The 24,267-nt window shown below is 60.7% G+C and overlaps 1 protein-coding gene and 1 long non-coding RNA gene across 2 annotated transcripts; one reads left to right on the top strand and one right to left on the bottom strand.

Moving 5' to 3' along the window:
- Window positions 1-295: 295 nt before the first annotated feature.
- Window positions 296-9,834, top strand: LOC127490523 (uncharacterized). The gene is made up of 3 exons (XR_011389814.1): window positions 296-444; window positions 4,776-4,947; window positions 8,811-9,834. It is a non-coding gene; the product is annotated as an uncharacterized lncRNA (long non-coding RNA).
- On the bottom strand, window positions 2,928-19,804 carry SLC6A7 (solute carrier family 6 member 7). The gene is made up of 14 exons (XM_002710306.5): window positions 19,665-19,804; window positions 14,549-14,732; window positions 13,044-13,175; window positions 12,687-12,921; window positions 11,034-11,172; window positions 9,834-9,968; window positions 9,009-9,112; window positions 8,787-8,911; window positions 6,918-7,030; window positions 6,699-6,830; window positions 6,296-6,395; window positions 6,035-6,135; window positions 5,504-5,671; window positions 2,928-4,357 (listed from the first exon to the last, which is right to left on the bottom strand). Exons 1-14 carry the CDS (start codon window positions 19,695-19,697, stop codon window positions 4,145-4,147), a joined length of 1,914 nt encoding a protein of 637 aa, XP_002710352.1. The 5' UTR covers window positions 19,698-19,804; the 3' UTR covers window positions 2,928-4,144.
- Between the last annotated feature and the right edge of the window lie 4,463 nt (window positions 19,805-24,267).

Below are 24,267 nucleotides of genomic sequence, written 5' to 3'. Positions count from 1 at the left end.
CAGTGTCGGCTGGGCTTCAGGCCCACAGGGAGTAGCCTGGGGCTCGAGAAGCCGGACTTTCCATGAGCCAGCAGCAAAAAATGAGCCACAGACCCCGAGGCTCCACACCCAAGGGTCACGCGGGATCAGTGGCCTGCAACTCTTAACCCTTGGCTGATTCTACCCAGAGCCAATGGAAAACTGCCCAGAGTTTTGTTTTGCTTTTAAATGTATTTATTTGAAAGTCAGAGAGAAAGAGAGAGAGAGAGAGAGAGAGAGAGAGAGAGAGCGCGCATGCTCTCATCCACTGGTTTACGCTCCTAATGCGTGCAACAGTCAGGAGCTCCATCTAAGTCTCCCACATGGAGAGAGAAGGACCAAACTACTTGACCTATCACCACTGCCTTCCCGGATACATAGCAGCAGGAAGCTGAACTTAGGAGCTGAGCCAGGAATCGAACCCAGGTACTCCAGTGTGAGACACAGTACCTTAACAGAGGCTTTAACCACCAGGCTAACCTGCCCCTGCCTGCAGCTTGCTGCTCCTAGGCACGAAGCCTTGAACCAGCTCGGAGGGGTCACTGGGGCAGCCTGGAGGTGGGGGAAATGCAATCTGCTGGAGGCGGTAGTGGGCTGTGGGTGGGGCTGGGGCCACGGACACACACAGACGTGTGCCGCGTGCCCACCGAGGCCAGGCCTGGGCTGGGGGCCTCACATCACTCCAGCCCAGGACGGTGCTGCCACAAAGGGGGTGTTGTCATTCCCCATGCTGCAGGGGGAAGAAACTCAGCCGAGAGGGGCAGAGTGGCCTCCCCGGGGTGGGGTGCGTGTGGCTGAACAGCTGCTGTGGCCCGGAGCTCCAGGCCAGAGTCCTGACCACACAGCCTGCGGAGCAGTGGGCTTGAGTCTGACTCCCTGCGGACTCCAGGAGTCCACCTCTGGTTGGGGAAGTGAGGACAGTGCCCGGAGGAGGGACCTAAGGATGCCTAGGATTCCAGCAGGTGGCAGCCAAGACAAGGGGGCAGGCTGGAAAGCACTGGACCATGCTGGGCTACAGTATGGAAATGAACTTGGCTGTGGGAACACGGGTCATGGGCGGGGGAACTGAGGGACCCCTAGGGTCTGCTGACCCTTGCCTGACCCTGGGACTCTGGCTGCCCCCCAGTGGTGTGAAGAGGAGCCCTCCCCCCTGCTGCCATGTTTGTTGGAAGTGACTGCAGATGGTTCAGGCCCTGGCGTCAGCGGTTCCCAACTCCCAGGGGAACACCTAGGCCTGCAGGGCCCCGGGCACCTCCACGGTACCCCTGCCTCCCAGGGCCGCTCGCTGCTCAACCCCATGTCTGCAGAGTAGCCGGCCAGCACAGGGAGGGCACAGGTCCTGAGTCCCACTGCTTCCTGTTTTCTTATTTTTAGGACTGATTTACTTGAAAGGCAAAATGACAAAAAAAGAGAGGCAGAGAGAGAGAGAGAGAGAGGTCTTCCATCCACTGGTTCATCCCCCAAATGCCTGTAACAGCCAGGGGTTCGAGCAGGCTGAAGCCAGGAGCCAGGAGCTCCGTCTGGGTCTCCCACGTGGGTGGCAGGGACCCAAGTACATGAGCCACATCCCGCTGCCCTGCTGCGTCCCAGGGCGCACATGAGCAGGAAGCTGGATCAGCAGAGGAGGTGGGGCTCACTCCCAGCACCCTGGTGTGGACGTCCCAGTCAGAGGCTCAGCCCACTGGGCTGTGAGCTCCGCCCATTTTACATCTTTTGAGTCAGTCGCCCACATTTCAAACTGGGAAATCTCTCGTAAACCTTCAGACTTCCGGCTGCTCTTCCCAAGCCAGGGGATCTGGCACCTGGATCCGAGGCTCTGAAGTCAGGCGTGCTTTCCTCTGCCCTGCCCCGCAGTCCCCACCGCACTCCCAGAGGGTCAGCTGTCCTGCTCACACCCACCGCTCTGCTCCCCACGGCCACTGGGCCTTCCCCGCTGAGGGAGGAGGGGGCTGCCGCTGCAGGAAGTGCTGTCTGCGAGCAGTGGAAACGGAGGAAGCAAAGACTGGAAGACTGGGCCAGCGAGGGCAGCACGGGTCCACGGGCCAGGGCTGGGTGGGGTGCGGGTGGGGGCAGAGGAACAGAGGCAGGGTGCAGACCCCAAGACCCCTCTAGCCTCCCACTTGGGACTTGGGAAGAGAAGTCTGGTTTCTAGGGTCTTCCATTCCCAGACCCCTGGCTCAGCCAAGAGTCTGGGTCTTGGAGTACCCAAGACCATGGCCGCTGGCCAGTGCTGGGGCCCAGGGCGCCTCCTCCCAGGCAGGATGCTGGGAGCAGGCCCAGTGCCAGGGACCTGCCAGCCAGTAGGGGGCAGCACCTGAACCGGGGAGGCCATTCTTCCAGCCACAGTCGTCTGCAAAGACAAGCCTTTCTGTCACCCAGATCCCCACACAGAGGGCTGCAGGGGGCATGGCCTTTGTCAGGGGGAATTTATTAATATCTCAATATGCCGCCCTTCCTTCCCACCCCCAATCAAAGCCTTTGCAAACACTTGGGCCTCGCATTTGAAAGGCCCTGGGACTCTTTTATATGACAAGGCCCTGCCAGGAGGGGGTGGGTGGAACCCGGAAATTCTGCAGGCCTGGGAAACTCTTGGCTCCTCCCAACCTTGGACTTGGAGCTCCAGCCCTCACCTGCTTCCCAGACGGAGGGAGCTGGAGCCAGCAGGGGCCCCTGCAGGGGGTAGGGATATTCCCCACAGGACTCTGCCTGCCTTGGCTAGGTAGCCTTGAGCGAGCGCCTTCCTCTCTGTCTCCAACCTCCTCCCCCCTCCCCGCCACCACGCTGCCCTAGGGAAACCCACAGCAGGTGTGAGAAGCAAGCCAGGAGCGCACCACAACAGGAGACAGCTGAGCCCTAACGGCCTCACCTGTCCAGGCGAGCTGCTGGTGCCCCATGCAGCCGCTTCTCGCTCTCGGCCGTAAGGAGTCAGGATCCGGAGGATGACCTCATTTGGTTTTATTAACAATCAACCAACACAGGACAGATGGGTTGGGGCGGCGTCAGGAGAGAGCCAGGGCCCCGGGCCCAGCTGCAGCTGCACGAGGGCTCCCTGCCCCCGGGGAGGGCCGTGTGCGGGAGCCCCGCTTAGGTACACCTGCACCCGCCCCGTCTACCGCGGGCTGCCTCTCTGCCTCTGCCCTCTCATGGGCTCCAGGACCCGTGTTCCGGAGCAGGATGCGGGGCCATCTCCAAGTCCCTTGGTTGCCCTGGTCACTCATGGTCAAAGCCAACTTCCCAGCAGTGCCAGAGCTGGAGGAGACAGCGAAGGCTGGGAGGAAGGAGCAGAGGGGGCCGGGGGCCTGGGGCCTGGGGCCTGGGGCCTGGGGCCTGGGGCCTGGCTGTGACTCCTAAGGCCACCTCCAAAGCCGAGCCCCGGTACAGGGCTGAAGGTATGGGCTTTTCTCCTTTCTTTCCATACCCCAACCGCAGCACCCTACCCAGGCCGTCTGCACCTCCTGTCTGCCCTCCGCAGGCCTCCCACCTCCACCCTGTGCCCCCGGTCCCCCTGCTTGGACCCCCAACCCAGTCCCATGCAAGTCCCCGCCCACTCCAGCACCCCTGGCCCGCCCACCCACCCACGGTTCTTCCTCCTGACATGGCCTTGTCTGCCCCAGACAGCTCGGCCTCATCCTGGCTCTGCTGGCAGCTCCTGCCCGGGGGCTCCTCAGCCTGCCCTCCTCCTGCTCTGTCTGCAGGCCTTTCCCATCCTCCAGGGCCCCCAGCCCCTGCCTCTTTCAAGAAACCGGGCCTGCACACAGGAGGCTATGGGTTCTCTCTCCCCACTTAACTGACCGACCCCTGACACCTGGGTGTGCGGGCACGGGCTCCCAAGAGAGGGAGGGGCGGGTCTGGACAGAGACAAGAAGCTGTCCCATGGGAAAGAGGGCTGGCTGGTCAGGAGGCCTGGGTCACGTCCCCTGCACCATGTGACCTTGGGCCAGTGCCTCGCTCCTGGCCTCAGGGTGGGGGCCGAGCTGGGTCACCCCCAGCTCTGCATGGGTGCACGTGCGTGTGTGCGTATGTAGGGGACCTGATGGGGCAGGGCTGCAGCAGGGACTCGACGGGGGGATTGGCACCACTGCAGTGACCTCAGAGGGCAGGGCCTCCTGTCCATCTGCCTCCTGCCTCACATCACAGACTCCTCCTCCTCCTCGGCAATCTCGCGGTCCACCTCGATGGCCGTGTTCTCGAAGCTGGTGACACCACCGTACTTGCGCATGTGCACCATCAGCGGCTTGGGCGACTGGCTCCCGGCCAGCGTGGCCACATACATGCCTGTCCGGTTCTCCTCCAGCGACGGGCCCCAGTCCATGGCTGGCCGGCTGGCCTGCTGGAGCCGCTGCACAGGCGAGGGCGGAGGGGAAAGCGGCGGTGGTCAGGGAGCGGCTACCGTGCCCGGCAGGGAGCTGAGCCAGAGATGGCAGAGTCCTTGCAGCAACCCCAGGACGTCCCCCAGGGAGCACTGCCTGCATCTCTGTGTAAATCCTGCCCTGCCACGCACACACCGTGGTTGGGTGGTAACCGGAGCTCCGTGTGCTCTGCCTCTCTGTCCCTCCTAGGTTGCAGGAAGGGTCCTGGGAATGGAGGCTGTCGTGTGGATGGGTGGCAGGCCCATCCAGAAGCTGCTCTGGGGTTAAATGCTCGGCCCTATGGAGGCAAGGGATCTTGGGAAAGAGCCGTGGACCCAGGGGTCTGAGGCCGGACTGCAGCCGCCCTTCCCGTCCCTCCCACCCTGACCTTCTGCCTCTTTCTGACAGTGACCTTGTCCTCTCAGAGTCCCAGCTGCATGGAAGGGGGGTGCTGACTAATGATGACTCAGCCTGGACAGTCCCGACTTCCTCCTTCCTCAGACCGCACTCCAGGGCCTCTGCCTGCCCCACCAGGGAGAAGCGCTCCCCAGCCCTAAGGAAAGGAATCGGCTAACAGGAGGTGAGGCCCGCAGGGGGCAGGGTCTCGGGTGGTGACAGGCAGCCTCGGTGCACAGTGGCACTGTTTCCCATGTGCTAGGAGCGCACTCCCTGCCACTCAGGGACTGCCAATGGCTTCTCTGGCTCAAAATGGGACCCAGGGCCTTGACCATGGCCTCCACGGCCTGGCCTCTGTCTCCCTCCCTTGGCTCCTGCCACCTTCCCTCTGCTTCAGGCACGGAGGCCTCCTGGCTGATCTCAAACACAAGAGTGCCCCCTGCCTCAGGGCCTTGGCGCCTGTTGCCCTTCTGCCTGGAGCACCCTTCTCCCTGTCCATGCGGCCAGGTCTGGGGCTTCCTTGGAGGTCTGTCCAGACCCCCACGGCACCACTCTATTCCTGTCTTCCAGGTTTTGGGTATCCTTGTGAAGTGCTATTGCTTCTATGCTCCATGCCTGCAGATAATGACTACCCCTTGGGTCTCAGAGACAGTTGGTTCCATGGCCAAGGTCACGCCGGTGGGAAGTGGAGGCCTGGGACCTGAACCCAGGCAGTGGGGGCTGGGCAGGGGCGGGCTCACCTCCCAGAGCGAGCCCTCCTCTCGCAGCACGGCCACCAGCATGCCAGCCGGGATCATGAGGCAGGACAGCAGGCCCATCAGGATGCCCAGGAGCTCGGCCCAGGCAGGGAAGCGGTAGCTGCCGTACTCAGAAGGCTGGTACTTGACAATGCTGTACACCAACAAGGCCTGCCACATGGGGGGACAGGGGCTTCGGGCACCATGGTGGGCCCGAGTGCCCAGCCTGGAGTCCCCCACCGCAGTGTTCTGAGTTGTCCCAGAGCCCGAGGTGCCCAGCAGCCTCTACGGGTCTCACCTAGCCAGCCCTGTTCCATGTTGACCCAACCCCAGCTCCAACCCAAGAACCAGGCCCTGAGGTCTGGGGAAGCCCCACCCACTTTGCCAACCAAACCCAGCAGAGCTGGGCCCAGTGCTGCTGTGAAACCTGGGACATCGGGGAGACCGGGGTGGACCAGGATACTGGCGCCCAGAGGGGACTCCTGCTGTCAATCCCCAGCCCCGGTCAGCAACCCTCCCTCCCACGGCCATTACCAGGAGTGTGGCTGGGGACAGGAGCAGCCAACAGGCCCTGAAGTAGAGGCCCGGCTTGAAGCCCAGCATCATGTGGATGTCCCGGCTGAACCTCTGGATGCCTGCACAGGGCGAGGAGGAGGAATGGCCCACCCGCAGCCCCCGTGCAGCCCCTCCTGCACCCCAAGTGCCCCCACCTGGAACGCAGGTACAGGGGGGCTGCAGGGTCGGCCCCAGTCTCCCACCGTGGGGAGCCTCAACTGCCACCCACACCCTTCTCACCATACACCCTGGTGACGGCGAGGCACGTGGTGATCACCACCACCATGAGCCCGAAGCTGGCGCTGTAGTCGTCCAGGAGGACCAGCCAGTACATGCCCCCCTGCAACACAAACCGCGGTGCTGGGGTCCCCGCAGCTCACCCCGTCTGCCTAACCTGCCTCGCCCTGCACGGGCACCTTCTCCTCTGAGTCTGAGGCCCGCATCCTGCTAGCCCTGTTACTGATGCGAAAATCAGGCCCTGTGGGGCAAGTCCGAGATCGCTTAGCAAGCACAGAAGTGAGGCTCCCACCCTAATCACCCCCTTCAGGAGACAGGGCCCAGGGTAGGGAACAGGTGGCAGAGCCGCTGCTGGGGCGAATGCCTCACCCCGCGTGGCCCACGTCCTCCCCGCAGCGCCACTCACGTCCGTGGTGAGGATCAGCCCCATCAGGTACATGGCCACGCAGATGAGCCCCGAGAACACGGCCTTCTTGGGCCGCAGGTAGTACGGGAACTCATCCGTCACCGCTGTCACGATCGTCTCCAGAAAGGCAAACTGGAGAGGGCGGGAGGCTGGGAGTCAGCGTTCTGCCCCCACCCCACCCCCCCAGAGACCCCGCCCACTGCCAGAGCCAGGGCTCACCTGGCTGTCCAGGCCAAGAGTCAGCAGCATGAAGAAGAAGAGGAAAGACCAGAAAGGCGACAGAGGCAGCATGGTCATGGCCTGTGGGTAGACGACAAAGGCCAGGCCGGGGCCTAGGCCCGGGGCACATGGGGTCAGCGGCGGGGCACGCATAGGCCCTCACATGCACGCATGCACACATATACACACACACACACACACACACATGCACTTAGGTCCACTTGCACGCGCCCGTTAGTGCAACCCAGAAATTAGTGCTGAATGCATGCTTCTGACGCTTTCTTAACTTCTAGGATGTGGTCCTAGATGAGAGCAAATGAGCTCCTGGGGCCAGCGCGGTGACACAGTGCCAGGCTGCCCCTTGCCATGCTGGCATCCCGCACCAGTGCTGGTCCCGGTCCTGGATGCTCCGTTTCTGATCCGGCTCCTTTCTCGGCTAGCGTGCCGCAGAAGATAGAGGAGCATGGCCTAGGGACTCGGGTCCATGCCACCACAAGGGAGACCAGGTTGGAGTTCCTGGCTCTTGGCTTTGGCCTGGCCCACCTGGCTGTTGCGGCCTTTGGGGGAATGAACCAGCAGATGGAGGAACTCTCCATCTCTTTCTGTCATTCTGCCCTTCAAATAAGAAAGTAAAACTTTAATCAAGAAAGACTTAATGAGTACACAAATCAACACAAGACCAAAACGCAAAACCCCCTGAGAATATACTTTTGCAGTAATTCTGCCCAATTAATCTCCAGGACACACATGAGGGCTTCAACAAGTTTGTGGAAAATGAAGTTTTTTATGTATTTTTATTATTTTTTGACAGGCAGAGTGGACAGTGAGAGAGAGACAGAGAGAAAGGTCTTCCTTTGCCGCTGGTTCACCCTCCAATGGCCGCTGCGGCCGGTGCACCATGCTGATCCAATGGCAGGAGCCAGGTACTTATCCTGGTCTCCCATGGGGTACAGGGCCCAAGTACTTGGGCCATCCTCCACTGCACTCCCTGGCCACAGCAGAGAGCTGGCCTGGAAGAGGGGCAACCGGGACAGAGTCCGGTGCTCCAACCGGGACTAGAACCGGTGTGCCGGCGCCGCAAGGCGGAGGGTTAGCCTAGTGAGCTGCGGCGCTGGCCGTGGAAAATGAAATTAAAAGATCAGCTTGTTTTGGTGTAGAACATTCTGAAATCCACACACAGCTTCTTTACAACACACGTTTTTCCATGAGCTTTTTTTAAATTTATTTTTATTTTTTGCCAGGCAGAGTTAGACAATGAGAGAGACAGAAAGGTCTTCCTTCCATTGGTTCACTCCCCTAATGGCCACTAAGGCCAGCACCGATCTGAAGCCAGGAGACAGGTGCTTCCTCTTGATCTCCCATGCAGGTGCATGGCCCAAGCACTTGGGCCATCCTCCTCTGCCCTCCCGGGCCACAGCAGAGAGCTGGACTGGAAGAGGAGCAACCCAGACTAGTACCTGGCGCCCCAACCGGACTAGAACCCGGGGTGCCGGTGCCGCAGGTGGAGGATTAGCTAAGTGAGCCGCAGTGCCGGCCCTCCATGAGCTGTTTTAAAAACCCTTGGTCCTTACACGCACCCACTGGTGCAGGGTGGACTGACTTGAGTCCCTTCCATGCAGATATCTCAGCACAGGACATGATTCACTGAGTAAACAAGACACAAGCCCGTCTCATACAGGAACTCCAGCCTCAGGTTAATGTACATTCAGGTACACACCCGGCCTGGTGCACAGGGATACCTAGACACCCATGAGGACAGGCACATGTGAGCACACACACACACACACTCCGTGCACTCCACAATCTTTCTGGCCCACAGGTAAGCTCTCCAGCCCAGCCCCACACTTTAGCGCCTGGCCACCTGCTCACCTGCTTTGGCTACTTGGTCCACAGGCACGCCCAGCTCCTGAGACATGTAGCCCAGCACGGAGAAGATGGCGAAGCCAGCCAGGATGCTGGTGACAGCGTTGCCTAGGGTGACGATGAAGGTGTCTCTACCAGGAGAAGTCCAACAGGCCACAGTGAGCCGGCTGCGCCCTCGACTGCCAGGCCCTCCCTGGCCACCAGGGGCTGGAGGCAGTGGGCACTGACCTGTAGATGTTCTGGTGAAACGTGTTGTAGGAGGCAAAGGTGAGCAGACCCCCGAAGCCCACGCCCAGGGAGTAGAAGATCTGTAGAGCAGCTTCGATCCACACCTGTGCCAGGGACGGATGAGGGAGGGCAGAGAGGAAGGGCTGGCTCCAGGTGACAGGCAGAGTGGGCAGGAGCCTGGCTCCCAGGGACATCGGGCCTCAGCTGCCCACCCAGCATCTGGAAGGGGGTCTCTATCTTGGTCCAATTCTGGAGGAAGCAGTGCCCGAGGCCCCGTGTCCAGTGGATTCGTGTGAACAATGAGCCTGTGTGACCCATTCATTTCCTCCCTGGAGTCGGTCAGAGGGGCCTGGCATTGGACCCCAGCCTTGCTGCTTTCCAGCTGTGCAGGCTGGCCACGCCCCATCACCTTGCTGGACCAGAGGTCCCTCGTCCACAACAGGGCAGATAGGAAGAGTGCCTGCCTCGTGCTGGGGGTGGGGAGAAATGACATAATGACTTAAAACACCTGCACAGAGTCAGGTGATGCATGTTCGCTGTCAGCGTTGTCACCAATGTCTCCCTTGGGATCTGGGATCCAACAATCCCTGGCCTTGCAACCTTAAGCTTCCCATGAACCCTTTTGGACCTCAGGTTCTTCCTTTGCAAAATGAGGAGAACAGCATCTACGTCAAAGGACGGTTGGACTCATGAATGAGCCTGGCCCTGGGGCTGAGCACTGGAGGACTCTTGTCCCGTGCCCCAACTTCTCCCAGTGAACACTCTTGCCTGTCCTGGGCCCAGCCGACTCCTCCCTCTACGCCCCAGCCCTACTGAGGGCCTCACCTTGGAAGACAGCAGGTGGTGGAACTGGGGGGTGAGATAGAACCGGATGCCCTTCCAGGCCCCAGGGAGGGTGACTCCGCGGACCAGCAGCATGAGCAGGATGAGGTAGGGGAACGTGGCTGTGAAATATACCACCTGTGGGCGGCACACGGGAGCTGATGGCATGAGGCGCTAGCCCCCCACGCTGTAACTCTGCCCCAGACCCTACTCAGTCCTTTGCCTCTCCAGCCTGGGGTGCTCCACGCCCGGATCATCGTCCAGGATGCTCCTCCCTCCACTCTTCTGTCGTCCCTCCACGCATCTGGCCCATTGGCAGCTGCTTCCCAAGGCCTTCCCAAATGCACCTGCATTGCAACTCCCTGGTCCAGGCCACCTCCTCCTCCACGCCTGCCCCCCACCAAGCACTGCACGTGGCTGTCAGACATCTGGCCTGCCCCAGCTGCTCATGGTCCTCCCTCATCCCCCTCCGCTCTAGCCACTCCCACAGCAGGTGCGTTCCAGCCTCCACCTGCCCACTGCCCGGCTGTGACGCCGAGGACCCCTCAGCCCTCGCCAGATGGCTCTCTCCTGTCCTGTGCTTTGAGTGGCTCTCCTCCTTGTGGATGCCTCCCAGACAGCCCGAGGGCCCTTCCTGTGCCTCCACCCCCTAACATGGACATGTGTGGCTTCGCGTCTCCCAGTATTCAGTCTGTCTGCCTCTGCTCACAGGGCCCCGACTTTCTCCAAACGACACTGATCCTGTCCCCAGCCCCAGAGGTAGGCATGTGATCCAGGCTGGGCTGAGCAGAGTGTTGCAGCCTCCCAGCCACAGACAGCGGTTCAGCCCAGCTGACCCTGGGAGACTGGATTCCGGGACATTTGCAAACTGGGCAGAGAGAGAACCCTGACGGAAGCAGAACGGCTAGTGGCCGCCTTGTGAAGAAGGAAGCCAGTGCAGAGGAGAGCGTTGCCCAGAGACTGAGAGAGGCAGATTCCTGAGAGCATCCAGGGAACCAGCAGCCCCTGCGGTGCCTGACACACACCCTCAGGCGTCCAAGAGTGTGACAACTGGACCCAGGTCACTCGCATCTCCGAGAGCCCTGACTCATAACCCTTCTCCCATGTGAGCAATTCCACAAACTCTGGCTGAACGCTCCAAGGCGCCTGCCTCCTCCAGGAAGCCCCCACCTCACCCGGCCTCCAGGGCCGCCCCGACTTCACCTTGCCCGAGGACTTCACCCCCTTGAGGATGCACAGGAAGACGATGACCCAGGCCAGCAGCAGGCAGAGGCACAGGTTCCAGCGGATCTGCCCGGGACTGCCGATGCCCTGGCTGCCTTGGATGTGGAGGACGTAGCGGCTGTGGGAGACAAAGGCCGGAGTGGCCCCCGCTGCCCTGCTCTGTAGAGCAGGGGTCCGGGCATGTGCAGCAGGCTCCGGCCCTCTCCACCCTTCTGCCCAGGCTCTGCTCCTGGGAGGATGGCCTCTCCTGCCCCAGCACCCAGCCTCCCTTCTTCCTGGGCTCCCACTTGGGTTTGGCGACAGCAGGAGACTGGAGGGTGGGAGGAATGAGGGTTGTGGGTGTTTTTGCCTGCACACGTACACACACAAGTGTACACACACATGCACACACCCCATTGGGGGGCTGGCCTTGGCTGTGTGCTTCTGCAGCCACTGCCCTAAGTGGGCATCCCCTCTCCCAGGGTTTCCTTCGCCCCTCGTCCCTCGCCTGCCTCCTTGGTTTAGAGGCACTAACAGTGCTTCCCACTGCTGGTCACTGATGGTGCCTTCGCTAAACTGCTTGCAGTTAAGCCCGCTTGCCAGCGCTGTGTGCCTCCTGCCTGCAACCCAGGCCGAGGCAGTGGGCCGTGGCATCGCCATGGAGACGTCACATCAAGCTCCTGGGCTGCAAGCTGCAGACCCAGGCTCATCCAGACACGCTTGTCAGCGGGTGCAGGCACTGCAGATGGACTTGAACTGATCAACTGAGCAAACTGCACAGAGCATGCGTGCTGGAGACACAGGGCCCACTGGGGGCAAAATCCCAAAGAGCGGCCCTTTGCAGGTGCAGGAATAGGGCTCTCGGATCTAGGTTCTCTGGGCAGCCCAAGTCCCAACTCAGGGACCAGGCAGTCCACCCGAGAAAATTCCAGAACAGGATCAGGAATGAGGAGTCCTTGATGTCAGCACTCACTACTGAGCAAGGTCTGGACTCGTTTTCTGAGCTGTCGAGTGGGGAAGGGGACAGGCTGAGGACTAGCTGGACCACGAGACACCCAGCATTCCCGGGGCTCGCAGGGCGCCTGGCGCTGTGATAACCATTTCACCCGCGTTGCCTTGGGTAATGCTCACATCCAGCCCTTACTCTGTGATCGTCTCGTCTCTCCTGTTAGACTAAGCTGAGATCATCTACATCCCCGTGCTGCCAAGTGCTTTCCGCCTGTGGATACTGTAGCTGCTGCTCACGAATGAATGACCGCGTCAATGGCTGGACTGCTTCCTAGAGGTGGATGCTATGATCAGCCCCGTGACAGACGCCAGGGTGTCGCCCTCACTGGCAGCAACAGCTGGCCCTTGCTGAACACATACGAACCCCTACACTGACCGCACAATTTGTATGCACCCCTTCCTTTCCACCTCACCACAGCCTTCTGAAATCATCGCGCTCATCTTCCCTATGTTAAAGAAAAAGCAGCAGAAGCCAAGTCCACGTTCAAGATCAGGCAGCTGGTCGGGTGACGTGCTGGGGGTAGGACGCGAGGTCCCCCTGGACCAGCACTGCACGCAGGTTTCCGGAGGCTTGCCGGGCCCCCTGCAGTGTGTCTGCACCACCTCCCCGCACCCCCAGACGGCTGCTGGCCCAGGCCCCCTGACCTCCAGTACTCCTCGCTGGGGCTGACGGTGCTGGTGAGGTTGAGGGGCAGCGCCCCGTTGCGGTCCTGGGCCCCCCTGTGCTCGTGGCAGAGGTCTGTGTTCCACCAGTTGCCACAGTGCTCCCAGGGCAGGTTGCTGGTGAGGGAGGCGAAGAGGTAGAAGAGCACGTAGGCGATGATCATGTTGTAGTAGATGGCCACCAGGCCTACGATGAGCAGCATGGCCGCGCCGGCACCTGCAGGGCAGAGGGGGAGGCTGCGTTGTGGGGCCTCCAGCAGGCTCCACGTTCCTGAGCTTCCCTGCCTGCCTGGAACTCGAGGGGGTGGGGTGGGGTGTGTGCCAGCACGGAGGCCTCACCTTTGAAGAGGGGGCTGATTTTCCACACGGCCAGGGGTCCCAGGCTGGAGAACTGACCCAGGGCGAGCTCCAGGAAGAAGAGGGGGATGCCGCAGATGGCCAGCATGAGGAAGTAGGGCACGAGGAAGGCACCTGCGAGGAGGAGGAGGAGGAGGAGGAGGAAGGCCGTGGGGAGGTCTCAGGCAGGCCAGCTCACAGGCCCCCCTCCCTGGCAGACGCCACCTGGCCGTCGGAGGGAGCACCTCTCATGGCGGTTGGGACCCCGAGCCTGCAGCTCTGTCTTCTCTTTCACAGCAGATAAGCAAGGGTGACCTGCCCCCCAGGAAAGGGCAGCCCTTGGGGATCCAGCTGCAATCCACCCCCCTACCCCCCTGCCCCCCAACCCCCCACCCCCGTTCCTCTTCCCATCGGGTGGCAGCCACCTGTGGTTTCCTGGGCCTCTCAGCCCCTCCCCTTTTCTTCTCATATTGGCAGTCGTCGGCATCGCCTTCAGAGAAGTGCCCACTGCCATATGGCTCCGGAACGGCTGCCAGGCCCAGCAGCCCAGCCCCTGCTGCCCTCCCGCCCGCCTCCACAGGCTGCCCGGAGCCACCAATCACAGGCCTTCTCTGTGGCTCTCTACGCATTCATTCAGATCTTGCTGGACCGCCCTGGGGCTGCTCAGCCAGGCTGAGGCCGAGGTTGAAGTCACTCCGGAGTCGCCTGTGGCCACCCCCACCCCAACTGCAGGGAGAAAATGAGGTCACTACAGAGAGACAGAGAGAAAGAGCCTGGAGCCAGCCGTGGATGACATCGCGTTCCTGGAGGGTCCGGGCCGGCTCCACCCTGCACTTCCCAGTCACACAAACACACCCTCTCTCTGCCCCATCTAGCTTTGTGCGGCTCTCACTTTGTCTGTGTGCACTGCCTGAACAAATCTGGTAGAGACAGTGGCGGGAACACACTGGGCCTGGAGAAGAGAGTCCGGGCTGTGGCGTGGAGTCTGCCGCCGCGCGACCTCGGCCAAGACCCTTGGCCTCTCCCAACCCTGGCTGGCCCAGCATTTGTATGCACGAGGGCTGTCATTGGGGTTGAACGAGATGGGCACGCAGCCCAGGGCTGGCAGGCAGTAAGTGCTCAACCCTAGCTCCTGGGAATGAGACTCAGAACAGCAGCTTGATGGGAAGAGGGACAGAGATGGGGGAGTGTGTGTTTGTGTCAGAATGGAAGGAACTGGGGAGGAGGGGGACCGAAGATGCCGAAAAGGGAGTGGGAGGGGGAGCACGGCTCTGGAGGGGGTGGGAGGAGGCAAGTGCCCAGCCCAAGGGAGAAAACCGCGTGGGCAGCCATCGTGGGCATGAGAGGGAAGGCAGAGGGGCTTGTGATGGAAGGGGCAAGAGGATAAGCCCAGGCCACTGCGAACCACTTTCAACCAACTGTGTCCAAGGTAATGCACAGTGGCCAAGGCCATGGAAAGCTCCCTCTGCCCCTCCCCCCAGGCGCCCCCGGAAGGACCTCAGCCCCACCTCCTCCGTTGGTGTAGGCTCGGTAGGGGAACCGCCACACGTTGCCCAGGCCGACGCAGTAGCCAATGCAGGAGAGCAGGAAGTCCAGCTTGCCTGTCCAGTTTCCCCGGTCTGCAGCCAAGTCCATGTCCAGGTCCACATCCCCCTGGTCACTAGGGGTCATCAGCAGGTCTGGGGTAATGGGCTTCCAGGAAGAGAGACCAAAGGAGAGAGGGAGAAAGGTGAGGCCAGGCTGGACAAGAATTTGGATTGAGCAGGGCTGAAAGGGAAACACAAGTGCTGGTATCTGTGCTGCGCGAGCCACGTGCAGGAGCCCCCTGTGGGTCAGCAGGGTGTGTTGGCACTAAGAAGACCTTGACCTTAGCTCGGCTGACACAGAGGTCAAATCCAAGGGCTGGCCCTAAGGATGAAGATGATGGTCCTAGTAACCATTACTGGTTATGAAGCACTTGCTGTGAGCTCACCACACCACTTCATTCATGCCTGGTTTCAGTCTCAAAACAACTCTGAAAAAAATATATGTACATATTTGAAAAGGGTGGTTGTTTAGCCTACCAGTTAAGGTGCCCATGTCCTACCTCAGAACACCTGGGTTTGCTACCTGGCTGCAGCTCCTGACTCCAGCTTCCTGCTAGTACAGATTCCAGAAGGCAGTGATAAAGGCTCAAGAAATTGGGTCCCGCACCCACTTGGGAGACCTGGACTGAGTACCTCACCCAGCCCAGTCCTAGCCATTGCAGGTATTCAGGGAATGAATCTGTGCATGGGATCTCTTTCACCTGCTCCCTCATTCTCTCAAAAACTAAACCAGAACCACAGCTCAATGCGCAGGTGCACATCTAAACTCCATTTGAATCACTAGGAGACCTGAAGCTCAAGAGGTCTCATGCTTAGCGCATTTGTGGCAGGTTGCCTTGTGGGGGAGCTGGATCTGGAGCCCAGGGCTTCACCCTCCACTGCTGGAGTTCTGCTTCAGCTGTAGACACAGGGTGAAGCATGTCCAAAGGGCAGGCGGCCAGACAGGAGGGTGTTCGGGAAAGAGGCCGCAGGAGATGGGATGAAGCCGGGGGCCCTTAGTATAGCAAAGGCTTGGAGGGCCTCCCCTGAGGGAGGCCTTAAGAGGCCCACTGAGGACTGTGAACTTCGGCTCATGGGCAGGAAGAAGCCACTGAAGCCTGATCTGTCTTGGAAAGTCAGTCCTGCTGTGCCCAGAGGAGACGAGTGCACAGGAGAATGGAGGCTGCTGTCCCTTTTCACGATTCCAGGTAGGCAGGGAGGCCCACTGGGCATTCTCTCTTTGGGCTTGGGGCTGGGAGGTGAGGCTCTTCTCCTGCCACTGGGGATCCTAGCCCCGGGGCATGGAAGTTGACTTGTCCACAGCTGCCCGGGCTTGGCACCTGGAAGGAAGCCCAAAGACATGGGTGGAGTGCCGACAATGCAGGGAGCTGCTCCCAGAAAGAGACCCCGGGGAGCGGGGCAGGAGGAAGGGGCAGCCACACCTGGCCTGCTTGCCTCCGAAACTCACCCTATGGCAGAGGAGGGTGGAGAGGCAAGAAGGCGGATTCCCCAAATACCATCTGGGGCTTCGGAGAGCAGGACCCCCTGCTGCCTGGGGGAAAACTGTGATGCCACTGGACTGAGAGTCCACAGACTACAGTTCTGGTCCCGGGTCTGTGCCAATTCACTGTGACTTCAGGCCTCAGTTTCCCCATCTGAACAATGGGAGCACCGTATGAACCAGTCTTTCCAAAAAACACAGCTCTTGGAATATTTATAGGTATTCCATGGGACAAAGGGTCCTATTTTTTAAAAGCTTCATTTTTTATTTACTTGAAGGCAGAGTTACAGAGAGAAGGGGGTGATATACAGAGAGAGGGCTCTCATCTGCTGGCTTACTCCCCAAATGGCTGCAACAGCCAGGGCTGGGCCAGGCTTAAGCTAGGAGCCAGGAGCTTCTTCTGGGTCTCCCACATGGGTGCCACAAGAACTTGGGTCATCCTCTGCTGCTTTCCCAGGAGCATTAGCAGGGAGCTGAACTGGAAGTGGAGCAGCCCGGACTTGGACCCGCAGCCATATGGGACGCCAACATTGCAGGTGGCGGCTTAACCTGTTAGGTCACAGCACCAGCCCTGTTAAAAGATTCTTGAGTCAAAGAAGTTTGGATACAGTTGGGTTGATACAGAGTCAAAGCTGTTTCTTTGCTGCAGCACTTATCGCACCCTGTAGTGGCCGAGGCTGCACAGGGGCTGTCCCAAGAGGACCGGAATAGAGCATCCCCAACTTCCTTTAAGAAACAGTTCTCGAGGGACCAGCCTGCTGGGACGGGATGGACCTGGGGAGAGGTGGGTCCACACCATCTCTCATGGGCTTCTGGCTCTGACAGTCTCTGGAGCAGGATTTACCTGTGCAGTCTAGGGGACACTTGTGGCGTCCGAGGAGCAGCTCAGAGCTGGCCGAGGGCCTCTCCCCAGGATGGTGTCAGCAGGGGGTGACAGAGGGGGCTTTGCCGGGGTAAAGATGGTGAAAGGAGAGGAGGGCTGCTGTGTCACAGGCCTGCAGGTGCCGGCTGAGGGGCAGGGCTCGGGCTCGGGCTCAGGTGACAGCAATGGGATAACAGTGCTGGGCTGACCCTCAGGGACCCCCATGGTGAACTTGCCTGAGGCTGGCTGTTGGCCCCTGGGGACAGGGACAGCCTGCCTGATTCCGGGGTGTCGGTGACAATGAAAAGAGAATGAAAAAGCCACTTCGAAAGCAACGAGGCTCCAAGGGTGGAAGCACACATGCACCTGGCAGTTCTTCGGCTGGGATCTCGGACACGCCAGAGCTCCCAGACTTCACGTGCAACCCCCTCCCTCCCGATGGCCCATTTCCCAAGGCTGTCTCTGCAGCTGGGCTGCAGCTCTGGCTCCCAGGTGAGCTCCAGGAGGGATGGGCAGCTGCCAGCTGACACTGGCCCCTGGCACTGGGTGGTGAGGCAGGGCTGTCACCCTGAGACCCCCTGCCCAGCCAGGCCAGCTGGCGAGAGGGTGTGGTAATGAGGCTCCTCTGATCCCCCCAGAGAAGCTGCCCTTTCCCTGCTCACAGAGCGGGTCTGGCTCTCTGTTTCCATGGTGACAAGAGTTCCAAGAGCAGGATGCTGCCGGCTCGTCCCCTCCTCCCCCAATCACAGGGAAGCCTGCTCCTGCTCCAAGAGCAGGGGATGGGGTCGGCCAAAGCTAAGCCAATCAGGAGGGCACCAGAGCCGCCAACCCTCCTATGGGTGACTCCCAGGAGGCCAGCTCGGCCAGGATGGGGCAGGGTTAGGAACTGAATGAGACACTTCACACTTCCACCTGGGTGTGCCGATCCCACACCTGAGCCCTCCTCCCCATCTCAGGGTCATGCAGGAGTGCGCGCCTGAGCTTGCCAGGCTGAACCCACCCCGCAGCAGTGGCAACGAGAGGGTCCGGGCTCCCATGGGAATCCTGAGTCCAACTTCATCATTGTGCAGGTGAGGAACTCGGGTTTCCTTCAGGGAGAGGAAGGAGTAGCCCAAGGTCACACGGCACATTAAGGGCAGAGCAAGACGAGGGCCCACACTCATCTCTGAGCGACGCTGCCCATCTGCTGGTCCCTGGCATTGCTCACTCCCTGCACCCCTCTCCTGGAGACCAAGCGAGGGGATCCTGAGAACAGGTAGCCCCACCCAGCCTGTTGGTTCCAGCAGCTCACAATCAGGGAAGCAATCGCCTCACTCGTCCTTGCCTCGGTTGCTGTGTTTATAAAGTGGGGACCACAGGCTGGCCCTAGGGTTGCTGAGGGATTAAATGACACAGCTCGCTAAGCCCACAGCCTGGCACCCCCGCTGCACAGAAAGTGGCTATTGACATAACGTGTGGCCCAGCAGGGTGGGCCAGGGGCTCTTGTGGGGAGGGAGAGCAAAGAGGGGAGATGAGGGTGGGGAAGATGGGGACAGGGCCCAAGAGCCACACAGATGGCCCCCAGTGAAGGTCCACTTAGCCCAGTGGTTCCATGCCCCACTGCTGGAGGGCAGGAAGCTCGCTCTCGCTCTCTCTCTCGCTCTCTCTCTCGCTCTCTCCCCCCCCCCCCGGCCCCGTGTGTGTGTGTGTGTGTGTGTGTGTGTGTGTGTGTGTGTGTAGGAAATCCCAGCCCCTGTGGAGGGCTTCCCCCAGCCCTGCTAGCCCACAGCGCTCTGGCCCCTTCCACACGCACACTCAGCGGGGGGCCTCAGTGCTCCACTCTGGGGATGACCAAGGGAGGTTTGGACCGGAGAACGGACTTGGCCAAAGTCGCAGACCCAGACTTCTTGGTGAGGGCTGGCACTTTAAAGCCCAAAACCAGCAAGCTTCCCCCAGTCCTCCCACTCCTCCCACTCCCTCACCTAAACTTGGCTGGGAAGTCCAAGCCAGGTGGGGAGAGGCTGAGATCTAGCCCCGCACCCCAGCGCCCTCTGGGTCTTCCAGCTCTACCTGCCACATCCTTGGGGGCTCCCAGTCCCCCTCCCCACCTTTGCCTCCTACAGCCCTGCTGGGGGGCAGCCTGGGGGCTCAGCAGGGAAGGGAAGGCTGCCAGGCAAAAGAAGGGGGTGGGGAGGAAGTGACAATGGCCTTCAGGGCAGAGCAGGCAGGAACAGGGGTCCCCTGCAGGCTAGTGGGGGCTGCTTCAGTTGAGAGTGCATAGGTGGGGACCAGGTGGGGACCCCCAGCTTCCACTCACGATCCCCCAAATTCATCCAGTTCGAGGCTGGTGGTCAGCCATTGTAGCACCCTTTCGCCAAGCGATCAGCCCCTGGAGGATGTGGGGGGCAGTGGGGAGAGGGGAGTGCCTGGCCCCAGCCAGCCCTGCCCAGCACCACCTGGGGCTGCAGACACCTGTTGGCAGGGTCTGGCCCAAGAAAGCAGGGTCTCCAGCTCGTGCCATTCCGACCCCAGGTGAGGAGCGATGTGGGCTATGGGGGCTGGGAGGAACCGTGACCCCGCCCCTCCCTGTAATCGCGCCCAGGCGACCCTCAACTCCGCCCCTCCCCCAGCGGGTTCGGGTGCCCCCTCTCCCGGCCTTCCTTGGGCGCGGGCTTCTGCTGCCCTCCCTCAGGTGCGCCTCCGCCCTCATGCCCTACCTTGCGGAGGTGAGCTCCCTGGAGCTTCTTCATTCTGGAGGGCGGGTCGCTGGGGCTCGCCGGCTCGGCTTCCCCGGAGCGCAGAGAGCGAGCCGGGCAGCGAGAGCCTGGCTACCGGCTGCTGCTGCGCCTTTGCCCCGGCGGCTCCTGCGCACCGGCTGGAGCTGGGCGGGCGCAGGCAATGCCGTCTGGCGACTGCGGGCGTGGGGCGCGGGCCGGGCACAGCGAACGCCCTGCCTCTCTCTGCGCAGCGCCGAGGCTGGGGAGGGGTACCAGGCTGCACCCGCGTAGTCACCCAGACAGACCGGCTGACAGTCGGACAGCAGGGGGATGCGCGCGCGCCCCCGCACGCACAGCTGCGGATTGGAGGGGCCCGAACAGGTGGGGAGGGGGTTGGCGACGGAAACCCTCAGCCTCCGCTCCTCCTGCGTGACCTTGGGCAAGTGACCTGCCCTCTCTGGGCCAGGAGAGAGGCCATGCACGTGGACACTAGCAGCCCAGCGGTGGGCTCCAGCGTCCCATCGCGTCTTTGCCTGTGGCCTCTCTGATGCTTGTCTGGAAAATGGGGATAAGACTATTACCTCTCTTACAGGGGTGGTGTGAGGGTTTCAGGGAGGTAGATGTAGAAAACGTGCAGGCCAGGGCCTGGCACACAGCAGGTGCACAGTTAACATCTATCGGCCTTGGGGCTGCTAGCTCTGCCCTGAGCCACGTATGCCACCATCCAATCTCTCAACACTTACTGAGCACCCGAAATGTGCAGGTCCTGAGCAGGGGGTCTGGAGAGACAGGTGCCGTCTGTCCTGGTCACCAGGTGAGGAAACTGAAGGACAGAGGGTCAGTTACTCGGTGACACCAGGCCCAGGGTCAGGCTCCATGGACCTCCGGGGCTAGCACTCCCATTGCTGGGATAGAGGTGCAATGGAGGGGGTGGGGGTTGGGCTAGGGGAAGAGACAGCCAAGCGCCACCACGTTGCTGTGATGGTTTAGGGCTCTGACTGTTAGAACCTGGGCACAATGCACCAGCAGCAGTGGGACTTTGGGAAGTTATGGTTTGCATCTGTGAAATGGACCCATGGCCAGTGTGTGCCCGGCTGACCTCTGAGAAGGTGCTGTGAGCTTGTGGCTAGGACGGGAGCGCCGTAGCTGGAGCAGACCTATGTGCCGGTTTGCTGGGACTGAGCCCGTGTGTGCTGGGGGCGCTGACCTGTGCAGGCGGTCCCTGGCGTACAGTGCTTCAGCTCCACGTGTCTTTGACTTTGTGATGGTGCCAAGTTATAGACGCTGAGCGGTAGAAAACGGGCTTTGAATTGGGGTCACTCCTGAGGCTAGCAACATGCGGTGTGGTGCTCCCTGGCAGCTCCCAGCCAGCTACCCGATCCCGAGGGTCGGCACCGCAGCCTGGGCAGTGCCGTGTGTTGCTCTGCCCCGTGCCAGGGCGGGGCAGGGGGATACGTGTATTCGAGGTGTGTTGACCTGTGACATTTCCAACTTGTGATGAGTGCATTGGGATGTTTGCTGAAGAGCACCTGTCCATTCCAGATCCTGACTTTTCACTCTCTAAGCATCCCAGCTGAGACATTAACCCCAGAGGTGGTTGCCTGCCTCCCAGGAGACCCGGGGGCTGCGGGGGAGGCCCCTGGGGAGAGGTGAGGCTAGGGGTCTGTTCTGCCCCTGGAGCTTGGAAAGAGGACAGAAGGGTTTCCGCTGAAGCTCGGGCTGGGGGGAGAGCTGCTGCCCTGCCACCCAGACCCCACCCAGCGTCTCCTCCCCTGAAGCTGGCCACCCAGGGCAGGGAGGAAGGAGTCTCCTGAGTCCTGTTCCCGCCTGCACTTAGGGGCCTAGGGCAGCCATGAATGCCCTGGAGGGTGCATCAGCATGGACATCTGATCCCAATTCTTTACAACAGTCTGAGAAAACAGGTGTGTGCATCCCACTGTCTACCTGAGCAACCGTCTCAGAGATGTGAAGTCATGTGACCAAGGTCACAGGGAACACAGAATCTCCGGGCTTCGAAGATAAAGCCAGGAGGGCTCTAGGGAGGAAGCGCCACGGCCCTCTGCAGCTGTTCTCACCACATCCCTTCCAGCCATGCTGAGCCTCCCTGCCCACTGGCACTGGCACTGGCTCTGGCATGGGGCTCCCTTCCCACAGGTGCAGGTGGGATGAGACGTGGGCCTTTCCTTGGAGCAAGCACATCCCAGGTAACCTCTGAGCATCAGTGCAGTCACTGGGGCTGTGGGGTGCAGGGTCTTGCAGATGGGGAAACTGAGGCCCAGAGGGGTCAGTGATATAGCGGCCAAGTCGAAGCTGAGAAGCCCCATCCGGTGTGTGTCACCCAGGTCACCTCTCTCCTCGCCGCCACAGCTCTGCCTGGGGAAACCTGCACTTTGGACAAAACAAAAGCCTCAGATTTTCTGGAAGATGTTGCCTTCATCAACCAGTCTGCCCGCTGCAGCCCCAGTGTCGTGGTCACACAGCTGGCTCGGAGTTCTGTGGCCAAGCGTGCTTGACACTGTTTTCCACCTGCGTCCCTTCTCCCTGATTCCAGAGGAGCTTTGGGTGCTACTCAGCAAGACAGCTGCTTAGGAGTCCAAAGGGGGGACACTCAATCTCCCCTTGCCCTCCCTTCAGCTGGCTTGTGTGCTCGCTCTCTGTCACTCTCTTCCTCTCTCGCTCTCTCCCTCTCTCTCTCTGTCTCACATCAACCAGAAGTGAAATGGAGATGTGCACTGATTCAAGGAAAGTGTTAGATGGAAATGCACTTCCTTTTATTATATCGGGAGATATTTTTAAACGCATATAAATAAACATTTTTAATTTGCTTGAACGCTCAGGTTTTGTCACTGCCGAGCACATGTTGGTTACACCGAGGAGTGGCGGCCGTGAAAAGCGGGGTTGCAGACGGCTGGTCCATCTGGTGCGATTCAGAGAAAGAGGGCCCGGGGTGCCCCACTGGGTTGGGAGTGCCCTGTGCTGGGCTGCCACGCTGCGGGCACCAACCCCACAGTCCCTGTTGCTGCTGCAGTAGTCTCACTCACCCCCTGCTGCTGGAGGCCTCCCTGCCCTGAGCACTCCACCCCCAGCCCCAGCCCCTGCACTCTGCACAGCCCACGCCTGTGACGGGCCTGGCTGCTCCACACCACAAAGGTTCTCTCAATGGGGTCAGGAGCCACTGGACCCCACAGTTGTGCAAACGGAGTGCTAATGGTTGGCCAGAGGCCGTAACTGGTCTGTGGGCCTCAGGGGCTCAGGCCAGGCCAGATCATTGCTTTATGAGTCCCAAGTCTCCAGTACCAGCATAGTGCCTGCCATCCAGCAGAACATACAGTCACTCTATGCAGAGGGACCCCGGCCATTTCTCTTGTCCCTGGCATGGCTGCAGGGTCTGGTAGGAGCCTTTCCTGAGCCATCACAACACCCCAACCTCTGGCAGAATCCCATGGGCGACAGGCAACCCACGAGGCACAGGGGAGCTTACGAGTTACCCTCAATGAATCCTTGCCCGTGGCGCTCCAGCACCCATTGACAACGATCAGCAGCCCACCTGTGGGCCCAGGCAGCCTCTGACCTTGCAGGTGGAACCACAGCAACCTGCCCAGCCTGTCCTGAGGCTGGGGACAGGCCCCATCTGTCCTCAGCATCGGGGGTGGGGGTGGTTAGAGCATCAGTTAGGCCTGCCAGCATCTCACGCGAGGATATGACAGCCCGGGCAGCAGGTGGCTAGCACTCGGCGCTCAGATCGGCTACAGGATTTTCTTTCCATTAACCAGCAGAGGTGGCTGAGGCTCCGAGGAGCTCAGTACTTTGTCTGAGTCCCACAGCCCAGACGTAGTCACACTGGAACCCAGGCCATCTGACAACGCACTGAGTTGCAGAGTGGGCGTGGCGTGTGGAGTGCAGTGGGATGCTGGGGTCAGTAAGGGCTTCCTAGGTTTTAGAAAATGGGGAATGCTGGATTAAAGAAAACCCTAGGGGGCTTGTCAGAGCCCCTGATGTGCTAATATACCCTTGGCACTCCCCAGAGTAGACTGCAGGATTTCCCAAACCTGTGGTCCAGAGATGAGCAGATAGCCCAGCGACACACAGCAAATGCTTTAGAAGATCCTAAAACGATGTGCTGGCTGCCTGCCACCCCAGCCGGCTCCCTCTGCTCTCAGAAGCCTGGCCCTTCCCTCTGGGACGCTCCAGCTCTGGTGTCTACTGCTGAGATGGAAGTGCCTGCTCTCTGCAGGGGCTTGTGCTGGGACCACCGTGCCATCATGCGTCCCCGGAGCAAAGGGTGGCACAGGCAGGTGGCACACGCACTTCATGGCCTGGCCACCTCCCAGAACAGTAAGCAGAGGAACAGGTAGCTGGCACCAGAGCCCTCTGTGGGGGAAGAGGCCCTGATAGCAGAGTCCGCTCATCTCTGCAAGGGAGCAGAGCGGAGCGGCTCCTCCGGGTTTTCCAAGTTGCACTTTCAGTTGGCACTCACATCCCTCTTGACCATCCTTCCCTTCTTGGCCTGCTGAGCACTCCCCAGTCCTTGAGGTGTCAGTCCAAATAGCACCTCCTGCAGGAAGCCTTCCAGACTTTCCACGATTGGCTAGGAGACTGCTCA

The sequence above is a fragment of the Oryctolagus cuniculus genome, chromosome 6, assembly GCF_964237555.1.
Source record: "Oryctolagus cuniculus chromosome 6, mOryCun1.1, whole genome shotgun sequence".
Lineage (NCBI taxonomy): Eukaryota > Metazoa > Chordata > Mammalia > Lagomorpha > Leporidae > Oryctolagus > Oryctolagus cuniculus.
Note: the sequence above shows the minus strand (reverse complement) of the source record. Positions and strands in the feature narration are given on the sequence as shown.

Coding starts and splice junctions, on each gene's coding strand:
- SLC6A7 (XM_002710306.5), bottom strand. CDS start 19,697: ATGAAGAAGCTCCAGGGAGCTCACCTCCGCAAG. Junction 8,912..9,008: donor TTTCACCAGAACATCTACAG/GTCAGTGCCCAC, acceptor TTCTCCTGGTAG/AGACACCTTCATCGTCACCC. Junction 6,136..6,295: donor CGCCGTCACCAGGGTGTATG/GTGAGAAGGGTG, acceptor CGCCCTGTGCAG/GCATCCAGAGGTTCAGCCGG.